This window comes from Armigeres subalbatus, chromosome 2 (genome assembly GCF_024139115.2).
Source record: "Armigeres subalbatus isolate Guangzhou_Male chromosome 2, GZ_Asu_2, whole genome shotgun sequence".
Taxonomy (NCBI): domain Eukaryota; kingdom Metazoa; phylum Arthropoda; class Insecta; order Diptera; family Culicidae; genus Armigeres; species Armigeres subalbatus.
The window spans coordinates 310,787,226-310,798,644 of NC_085140.1; the positions used below are offsets into that span (position 1 = coordinate 310,787,226).

The window sequence follows — 11,419 nt, forward strand, 5'->3', positions numbered from 1 at the left end:
TTTTCGCTGTGACCGGTGGTATCGCCGGGTGGCTTGCTCCTTGCTTCGTTGCAACTCGACCAATACGAAGGCCGTTCGACTATCGGCGGAAACAATGCCGGATTAGGCCGACTAGGGAACCAAAGAATGACGGCTGTTCGTGCTGGGGTTTTCAACCCAAAAACAGTGGGGTTGTCCTCAACGCCTTCTCTTGTTCCACACGCTTTCTTCTCTATTCTTCAACTTCCAACTTTGGTAACTTTGTAACATCCGATCGCTTCGAAATACTTTGGAATACTGACCGCATCTCAGGGTCATGACCTCCTTTTCCAGGTCAGTCACCTCGTCTCATAATATCGATTCAATTACGCCACCGCTTAATGACTACTTAACGAAGGTGCATCTGGCTCTCTGGTGTTGGGTTGGAGGACTATAAGGAGTGGTGGATGCGGTCTTATAGGGTGGTGGAGGCTAATCATGCTCTGCTCTACTGCAGTTGCTAAAGTACTGGGAAAACCTAAACATATAGACGAGTTTTACCAGCCATTCGCAAACAATTCACGCATTAGACTACATTTTCATAAAGTTCTAGGCAACACTCATCACATAATATAACCAACACTTACAAATTCGTTTAGAAATTCTCTCTCTGAGTTTCCCTGAATTTTATTCTAGAGTATTGACCTAATGTCTCAGGGAAATTCCGAAGGAATTCCTAGAAGAATTTTCGAAGGAATTACGGAATTCATTTCTGGAAGATGTTTTGAAGAATTCCCTCTGGAAATCACTGAACAAATTTCTGGAGTAATCTTCAAAGGAATTTTTGGAGGAATTTTAGAATAAGTAATTCCTTTAGGAATTACTTAAAAATGCATTCAGGAAACTCCAAATGTGTGTATGGGTGACTAATGGGGGATCAAGTGTCCCCATATTGAGGTAATAACTTCAAATCCAAATATCCTAAAACTTTGATCGAATGTTGACATTCTCATCAGTACAGATCATTAAGCATATTTATGGCTTTGTACTGTGAAAAAACGAAATCATTTGGTCATTTTTATGAAAAGTTGTTCAAATTTTGCGTGGCCAATAGAAAAATCTTAAGGAAGGTCAAAACATACAATCCGCCCTGCAGAATAAACAAGGTTGTCAATCCAAAAAATAACTCACCACATAAAGGTCATTTGTCTAGAGGATCTTTACTAAAAAATACGCTAGTACAAAACTACTTTAGTTCTCGCTAAAACAGGGGGTGATCAAGTCTCCCCACCTTCCCCTACAGGATAGAACTTACATTTTCAATAAAAAGGCATGGAAATTAAGAAAATAAATTATATTTTTAGGTGTATTTCAAAACACTCTAAGCACATTGGATTATCTGTTGGTCGATACTGGTATTATGATCAGGAATTCCAAAAAATACATTATAACACTCATTTGGGTGCTATAATTAAAAACGAACATCAGTGCAGTAGTTACATGACAACATTTTGCTAAATTATGCAATGCAATGTGGCATGATAACATGGATCTGATAGTTCTCTGCAGCAACGTGATTTATTCGCAAGAATGATCATGTGGAATAAATCGGGCTGTAAAATTTGGTACAGATTCAACATATTAAATCTTTTTTTTTTCGTCACTGCAAAAAATAGCGTGTGCAACACGTTCCAAAACTCATTTTTTTTTAGCACTTGTAGTATTTATCCAACTCGGCAAGCCTCGTTGGACAAACGTACAACTTATGCTGAAAAAATCATATTTTTGCAGCTAGTTGCACAAACTACTATTTCTTCTTATTGGCATCATCGCATCCCCCAGTGGGAGATTGCTGCCTCGCAACTATTAATTTTAGCACTTAAACAGTTATTTTACTGCGAGATTTCGTAGCCATTTACCATTTTTGCATGCACATATGAGGCTAACACGGTGGGGTCCGTGACGTTAGGCAGAAGTACGTTAGGCATGATTCTTCCTTCTTTATGTCATGTGCTTTTCTTGGGGACATTTTATGCCTGTCGTCCTAATACCTAACGTTCCTTTGCCTAACGGGATATACCCAACACGATGACACTTTCATGCCCAGGGAAGACGAGACCCAGACCGGACCGGGAATCGAGCCCAGCTACCTGATATTACATAAAAGAATGTGAACACTTGACATTGACAACGATTATTTCACATTATTTTATTTTATCATCACGATGCACAATTGGTACTAATTTTATTTTTATTTCCTCCTGGCCATCAAGTCACCCAAAAAACAAATCAGACAATTATTCTATAAAATCTTGGCATATACAATTCTGTAAGCTTCTTATACAGATATTGTATTAAAGTAATACAATTCTGTAAGATATGAATACAACAATTATATTAAAATCTGCCAAAATTTTATATGCCAAATTATTATACAGTTTCTGTTAGGTTCTTATGCAGAACTGTATTAAAATCTGCCATCCACTGGTTGGGTGTAGTTATCAGCAAAACGAGAAAAATACCGAAATAACAATCCGTCACGATTCCAAACCATGTCAATGCGAAACGTGTAGCAATCGATTATCTAAACGCCGGTGAACTTGCGTCTACCTTTCAAGCGAACGGGTTTTCTGATAAATTAACAATCGGCGATGTTGGGCAGTTTACTTAATATTTCAGGGATGTACGAAAACACTGATTCAATGCAGACGAGCCTGTGGAACACGTTTATCATACCAATAATGTGTCGATTTAATCACTCGATGAGTTTCATCATCATATTATAAATACTTTCTACATATCGCTATTTAAGCACACTAACAGCTCGCTCAGTAAAAGCATCATCATAACAGCTCTCCGCCGCGTCATAGATGCAGTTTGTTGTGCTTCGAAGCCCCCAAACCAATCACTTTGGTTGATGTGCAACATCTGCATCTGCCTCGCACCGTTCATGTACCCTGGAGTGGATAGGCACTCGATTGTTTTCAACCTATCGTATATCTGCATATAGTGGGCTGGTGTTGGAGTAGTAAAAGTTTCAAGTTCATACACTCTATGTCTCGCCGTAAGCAGGGCACCCAAAGCCACGATGCAGAAAGCGCCTCAACCAGATGAAGTGCAGCGCAAATTGATTTCCTGTACACGTACTCACAACAGCAACCGCGGACCTACTTTGTCACACGCGAATGTGCTATTCTTCAACACAATGCAAATATCTCTACACTATAGTCAACTTGTAAAGGTTGCAAATTGCTCAATTGGGTCAAAGCGCGCACCAGCTTTGCCCACAGCTTATGGTTTTAGGATAGAACACTCACCGCACACGACACTGAAGAGCACTACGAAAATGACAACGAACTTGGCAGCTGCTTTCATCTTGGCGACCGTCTCACGACTGAACATTTATATTATTTGGTTAAAATAACAACGCCTTGAAGTGCTCGATCGGGTTGACCGTAGCAGATCGTAGATCGTAAAACCACCAACGAAGTTCGTCGCCTGTGTCGTTCGGGAACAAGAAGTCGCGAGCGCGATCCCTCACCCAGTCACTATCGACCAACCAACACCAACCGCAGCAACGTTCACGGTTGCTGGCACATGGAGCAGACTTCTGCAAACCGATTGTTCGATTCCTCCTACACTGCTCTGCTGCAGTGAGGTTTGACAAGTTTGGGAAATTTCTTCACGCTGCTTTGTTCGCTCCCGATAAAAAGCTCGCCGTGGCATAAAAAGGTTCATTTGAGAGTGTGCAGTCGATATACGAGCAAAAATTTCGTTTTCATCGATCGCTGAAAGTGTAAATCATATGTCGCGAGCCGCTTCGAAGCCATCAATACTTTTTGCTCATATTATGCTACGATCTGGACTCAAGAGATGATCAACTTAGTTACATTAAATCTACTTTCTAAAAACTTATTTCTCATTCACCGGAATTAAATGAAGGTTACTTATTCGCTCAAATCGTGTTCAAATCAAGCGACTTGCTCAATTCACTTGCCTATTCATTTATAATATTATATGCATTCCAAGATAGACACACATATTGAGATTATCTCAATCAGTCGCTGCAGAAGCGCGCACCTTTACACAAAACGGCTTTTCAACATGTAGGGACACGGCAGACGTATTTCCGTCCATCGTCGTAGGGGCTAAAACCAACGAAAGCAACGTCAATTTGCTAGAACTCCACTGTAGCAGAACGTTTCTCCTGAGCTTACGATTTGGTACGGATGAGTTTGACAAAAAAGAGCTGTTCTATTGGTTCTCGAGCCTATGACGAAAAGACGAAATTGCCTGCCTTAACCCCTTTCGTCCATATTGTAGTGCCGTCTCTTATTTTCCCACATTTTATTGAAAGCGGGAGATCAATGTTTTTGTTCTTCCACTTTTGACAAAAAATCTGTTAAGTTTTCGCAGGATTTCACTTGGGATTTTTTAGTCTGTGTCTGTGAGTAGATGAAAGTTATCGTGCAGCTCCACTCTGCTGATAATGAAGCTTTTTTTACGTGTCAGCGTGTTGAAAATCTGACCGGCGGTCGACTTAGTAATTCATCAGCTAAGACTCTCACTCTGCACAGAAGCTTATGGGCGCATTAATTCACAAGCTCAGCCTGCACTTTACCATCGAGAAGAGCTGAGCGTTTAAGATAAGCGCAACAACAACCACTGCGCTCAGACATTTATGCAGCATATGTACTATCTAATATGTTATACTGTGGGCAGACATACCGTTGTAAATGCGTTGTACGCCTCAAATTGTACGCGATACCTGCGTGGTTTCTGTACCATCATCGTACAGCTTTGTATGTCTTTCGCCATCTGCAACGATAAAATAGAATAGGAATCATGCGCTACAACCGTTGTACCCGTACCAACCTCGATGTGCGTTGTACCAGCGTTGTTCTGATTGAATCTCGCATTTTCAGAAGAAAACATTTCCATTTTCCATTTGATTACTGTTGGTTTACTGTTGGATTACAGTTAAAAATTTGACTCATTGGATTTAAAAATGTTTATTTTGAAAATGTTAGAATCGCGTATATATTTATTTATATTTCAAACGAACTGGGATATATGTATTCATACACATATGTGCTAATAGGGAGCTTTGCACTCGTTTCAAAGATAAACAAAAACCATTATATACCATATTATAAGTGGAAGATTTTTTATCTATAATCCAAATTAATGACTATGTATTCTCAAGTAGAGAAAAAGAAAAGCACAAGAAATATTGACGATTTAAATAGGGGAAATGAAGGGGGGCTTTTGTTGACCAAAATTTAAGAAATTTGGCCACAATATTCTTTGATATGCAAACTATGCTTAAGCTAAATTTGAGCACAGTTAGTTATAGAAAAACCCCTGACAATAATAGAACAAAACCTGCCAAAGCCGTCATTTTCCCTAGCCTGAGTTTTTCTGACTTTTCAGACAATTCTTAGAAAAATTCCATGCATGAAAATATGATGATTCCAAATTATAGAAAGTATCATTGCTTACAGAAATATATTTCCAATTTTTCATTTTCTTTTTGTAAAGCGGTCATAGAATCGAGACATATTTTTAACTCAAGCATGTACTATTAGTACACTATTGGAACTCATGAAATTCCTGAATTTTCAAAATAATTCTTTGCAGAAGGGAAAATTAAATGTTAAAATAACTAGAACGAGACGTAAACAAGATCCACGTTATAACCACAGACAAACAGACGTAACTTTAGAGAAAATACCATCGACCATGACTTCAATGATCAATTTGAATTTGATTGATTACGCAATTCACAACTAGAGGCGCTAGTGTCGTAATCCTTCGGGTTTGAAATTTCACTCCAGCGCCTTCTCGGGGCCGATGTCATACAAAACATCGTTTCGTGTAACATGCTTGCAAGATGGTGGTAGAGGAGTTGAACGATGGACTTTTCAGAAAAATGCATCAAGCTGTTACGTCTGTTTGTCTGTGTTATAACTCTCAAGCGTCCACAATGTACTTACTTGATACTTGATGGGCTACAGCTCTTCGATGAACCTACGCCAAATGGAGTATCCTTCTCCACTGGACTCGATCCTGGGCCAATCGCTTCCAGTCGCCCTGAACATTGAGCGCCCTCAGGTCCTCTTCAACTGCAAAAAGCCAGCGTGTACGCGGCCTTCCACGAAGCCTGCGGCCTCTTCCGGGTTCTCTACTAAATATTATCTTCGCTTGACGTTCTTCCGGCATACGAACAACGTGACCAGCCCACCGTAGTCTGCCGTGTTGTATAAGCTTAATAATATCCAGCCCTTTATACACCTGGTACAATTCGTGATTCATGCGACGCCGCCAGATACCGTTCTCCTGTTTACCGCCGAGTCCACAATGTAAGTTAGACTGAAAGTCAATAAAGATTTTGCATAGCCTGCTATAACGATCCTTGCATGTTTGAATCCTCGAAGTTATCCTAAGTATGCTACATAGCAAGAAGGATTTGTAGAATGCCGGTAGTAATTTTTGACTTCTCTTGAAGGTTAATGTACAATAATCACATCAATTAATAAACATGGTAATAAAGTTTGAAAAAAAAATCACATGTTTTAATCATTGTCTTCCTATACTATATACACCCGATTCTTTTTTTACACGGGGGATGCGTTCCGTGTAAAAAAAGTTTTCAGTTCAAAATCTGAAAATACGTGTAAAAAAAGTTTTATCTGTTTAAAACAGAATCGGGTGTATACATTGTATTCCTATACTATACTCTCTATAATTATTTTCTTCGGAAACAATATATTAGAAAAAACGAAACAATATATTAGACAAATTCATTGAGAACTTCTGAAAAAAAACAATCGGGAGAGCACTCGTATTTTTTTTGTGGATTAGGGTGATTTTTTTTGTGAAGGATTGTTTATATTCAGCAGAATGTTTTATGGGATCGTTGAAGACATTGAAGAAGAAACTTTTTAATAAACTCCACAAATATTGCGTGCAGCGTGCAGTTTGTGTAAAAATCATTGACGTGAAAAATTGTATCACTAGTCAAGTTGAAAACCGACAGATATTTCTAATTAACTTTAAAATCTAATATAAACTTCAATTCAGTAGTGCATTATTTGTACTTATATGCAAACCCATTTTTTTTAAACATTAGAACTGTGAATAAAGTGTTCAAAAAAACAATAAATTTTCAATTCCGGGTTTTGTGATTTTTTTCCAGACCTCAATGAAATTCCATAACTTTTCCAGACATCACAAATCCAAATTAATATTTTCTCGTAATATATGCAGAATCGGGAAGTACACCTCACCCACATGCTATGATAAAAGACTTCGTTCTTGCTCATTTGTTATTAGAGTGTACAGTTTTTTTTCGCGCAGCTGTGTGAAATGAGTTAAAATACATCTTCTGCACAGGTAGGGGAAGAGGACCCATGGGATTCTTACGGTGTAACACAGCACAGTTCGATGATGTCTATGCTTTCAAATCGCTGTATTGTGCATTAATTCCCAGTCCACCAGAATACCAGTCCTGTATCCAAAAGGCGTTTTGTCTCGGGGACGTTTTGCACAGCAAAAAAATTTGACTTTTACTGGTAATGTAATCAATAAAACTAATGTAAATGCAGATCATGTAATCGTTTTCTCAATGTAATTATGCGTTGAAAATCATGCACATAAACAGAGCATGAATTAAACCGTATAAATACATCACCTTACAATGATTACTACATTTTATTGAAAACAATACTTTATTCACCCTGAAAATTCATTTATAAACAATTAATTTTACATGATATTATGTGAACCGAAACTATAGATGGCCACGCTTGCGACGATCTCGATAGAATGTAAACAAAACAAACAATTCCATCAAGGCAGCTGCAAATGCAGCGGGAAACCTTCGATTTCGACCACCGTTATACTAGAGTGAAGATTTTCCATTACGACTACAAAGCAGCATCCATGATGCTGCATTTCATCGGTGTACTTCATCAGGCGTTTACTTAAATCGATGGAAAAACTTCAAATTCTTGCACTTCATCCAGTCAGATATTCCCCCTTGACGATGCGCATGCGCCTACTCAGAGCATGTAAATTTACATTACCTAGTCAGAACCCGATCACGACGGGTTCGATACTGTATGTTTGAATCGCCATAACTCAGAACCTGTTACTCCTTAGACAACGTCGGTTTCAAGAAGTGAAGACGGTAGAGTGGTATCAGAACGGGCTATCACTCTGCGGGCCTGAGTTCGATTCTCATGTAAACCGATTTTTTTATTTAAATGGCATAAAATAGAACATGTAAATTTAAAACAACAGATGATAAGTGATGTAAAGATAAAATGAAATGTATATTTCTATCGTTTATCATGCTCCAATTATGTGCATATTTGATGTAAATGTACATGATTCGTTCGAACAGTGGCAGCATGGGTTTGCCTTAGCGATGGTAACTGAGACATGTTCAGTGAAACGAAGCTTGCTGTCGAGAACGATTCCAAGGTCTTTAATCGATGTAACTCTCTGAAGCGCTGTGTAATTCAGACAATAGTCGTAGGTTACAGAAGATCGGAACAAAAAAAAATAAAAATGAGCGGGCCTAGATGACTACCCTGCGGTACTCCAGATGAAATGTCATAGGCATCGGACTTAAAAAAAAGACAGAACCACCGTCTTTGACCAGAGGTCGCACAGACTGAACACTCAAAATCTAGCATGAGACAACGGACAGGACATTTACACAACACACCCAGTGGACCAGTAGAGAACTTTTCGCTTTACGAAAAAATTTCTCCTTGCCGGTGCGGGAATCGAACCCACACTCCACATCACATGCGCCTAGACGATTGACGTCGCTAACCGCATGGCCACGAAGCCCACTTTGCGCCTTCCGAGAAGATAAGTCCGACTAGAAAGTCATATCAAAATTATATCAACGTATGTTATTATGTTATTCTAATTTTTTATAACAAAATTTGTTAGAAACGTGGTGCAGTATGTTGTTAAAATATCTAAATTTCTATCAAACATTACACTACTGGAAACAAAAAAAATATCAAATTTTGTTACAATTTTATCATAAAAATAACATATTTTGTTAGAAATTTATAACAGAATCAGATACAAAATACATTGTTTCTGTGCAGTTGCAAATTTTTACAGTTCGTGATAGGTCTTCAGATTGGGATCAACAATCAAAAATTTTTGTTTTTGCCTGAGCAAGAATATTTTTCGAGAACATGAAACTAACAACATTACAAATAAGGCAACCTTTGCGAATTATATCAGCGTTGTGATGTCTATATGGCTGGAAGACTTTGCTACATCTATTTCAATTGCCTACTGTTGGGCAATTCGGTGTTAAGCATTTTTTAAATCATATTATGATAAAATCCTGTTACAACATTTGAAAGATAATGGCTAGTAAGAACAATATTGTATCAAAATAAGTTATAAATATCACAATATGTTAATATTGTGTTCAGTTTCTGTTAGGCTCTTCTAGTCGGGATACGATTTTAACCACCGAATGATCCAGGTAGGTAAGCTCAGTGGGTCAAGTTTTCATTCGCTATTGCATGAAGCACCTTGTTAAACGCTTTTGAAAAGTCGAAATAAATAGCATCGACCTGGCTACGGTTCTCCAATTCGCCTAGAACTGTGTGCGTAAACACCATTAAGTTGGATGTCGTCGAACGCTATTTCATGAACTCATGTTGATGTTCGGAGATGATGGACTGTACTGCTGGGTATAACATGCCATGCAAAAGACTTTCAAAAACTTTAGCAAAACAGTTCAAGGTGGATATCGGACGGTAGTTCTCTACACCTTGTATGTTGCCGGATTTGTACACGGGAACGATTGAAGCAAGCTTCCAAGCATCCAGGGAAACACAATCGCTTATACATCGATTAAAAATTGAAGCAACGAGCAATGCCAGTAATGAAGCACATTGTTTGATGAAGGTAGGCGGTAAGCAATCGGGTCCCGATCCTTTTGATGTGTCGACTGAGCTGAGAGCTTAAAAAATAACCGCATTGCCGAAAGTGACTTGAGGAGGCCGGACGGAATATGCCGGGAGACTTTCAATGTAGCTTTGCGACAGTAGTCGCTTACTTTTTTTAATGTAGGCCCAAAATTATGAAGGATCATTTTTTAAATTTGCTTGAAGAATCGACAATGCTGCATTCGGGTGTACTCATCTTCAGCAACTCGCAGATTAGTCGCGTTCAGTTGAGTCCTATTTCGGAAGAACTTCTTCCTGCATTTCCGTAAACGGTTGCGAAGATTCCGGAGTCCACCAGGGTTGATTGAGCTGTTTAGATGGTCGGCAGATTTTGACCAGCACGTTTTCTCAGATGATTTGTTCGATGGTGGTATAGAACGCAGTAACAGAATCATCGATTAAGTTATGATTTATAATCTGATTCCAGTCCAGGGCAGTAATACGTACATTGACGATTTGGTAATCACATCCGTTGAAGTCGTATTCGACGCTAAATGTAGGTACAGATCTTTCATCTCGAGAACGAACGTCGACGGTTAAAACTAATGGCGTATGATGAGGGTCAATTTTTAGAAGAGCAGATGGAGACTCAGGACTCAGATAAGGCAAGCTCCTGCTCAGTTGACGCGTTGATAGGCAGGTCTCCGTTAACTTCATCATCGAAATGCCAGACAAGATATGGTAGTTTATAATCTCCGAGACAAACGATAGCGTCACAGGGATCGGCATGATTCAGTATCTGGCTAATAGAATCCGCATGTTTCGTATAGATATCAGGGCAACTGTTTGGGCGAATGTAGATGCAGCTTTCGTAAAGCGAAAATTACTTACTTATGGGTCCTGCACACCTCTACCTGAGTCCAGTAATCGCTCTAACCTGTGCCAGGTTAGATTTCGGTTGACTTCTTTTATTTCTTTATTGAGGCGTCGCCGCCATGAGCCTCTGGGCGAGAATTGAGGCAGAATAATACGGACGGTAGCTCGTTCTAGGTAATCACAATAGACGAGTTTCACCGAAATACACTGCAGTTCCGATTTAACAGCTATTAGTACGTCGCGAGTACTAGCAGAAACATTACGATCGCATCGGTAACAATTCTCCGGTTCTCAGTCCACTAAGCTAGTAAGAGTAGCACGAAACATTTAACAACAATTATAATATTAACTCAATCACGAATTTAAACCTATGGTCAAACTTAATTCACACAAACAAAATAAAACTTTCGAAAAAACTAAACGAAAGTTTGCACATTTCTGCTGATTCTGAAATGATCAAGTCTAATGTCGAATTCGTTTTTAAAAAGTTCCAACCTAAGTGCTGTCAAAGTGTTTTTTTTATTCGCTCAGGTTGGAACTAGGTTCGCACTAGTTCCAACCCCAAAGCTGGCGGGTTCGCACTGTGTTGTTACACGGTTGCGCACCGGGTTCACCAATACAACTGTACTTCAACTGTCAAAACCATATGAGTG

General features: G+C 39.0%; 1 protein-coding gene and 1 long non-coding RNA gene across 2 annotated transcripts in view; both read right to left on the reverse strand.

The window, feature by feature from the left end:
- The window catches only part of LOC134216721 (protein obstructor-E), a 29,648-nt gene extending 26,103 nt beyond the window's left edge, over positions 1–3,545 (reverse strand). Inside the window, exon 1 of the mRNA XM_062695549.1 lies at positions 3,276–3,545. Within this exon, the coding sequence (XP_062551533.1) occupies positions 3,276–3,360 (85 nt within the window). The 5' untranslated portion in view covers positions 3,361–3,545. The remainder of the gene's footprint in view (positions 1–3,275) is intronic.
- A 1,145-nt stretch (positions 3,546–4,690) lies between these two features.
- On the reverse strand, positions 4,691–8,789 carry LOC134216722 (uncharacterized). Its single transcript, XR_009980798.1, has 3 exons — positions 5,955–8,789; positions 4,834–4,924; positions 4,691–4,776 (listed from the first exon to the last, which is right to left on the reverse strand). It is a non-coding gene; the product is annotated as an uncharacterized LOC134216722 (long non-coding RNA).
- Between the last annotated feature and the right edge of the window lie 2,630 nt (positions 8,790–11,419).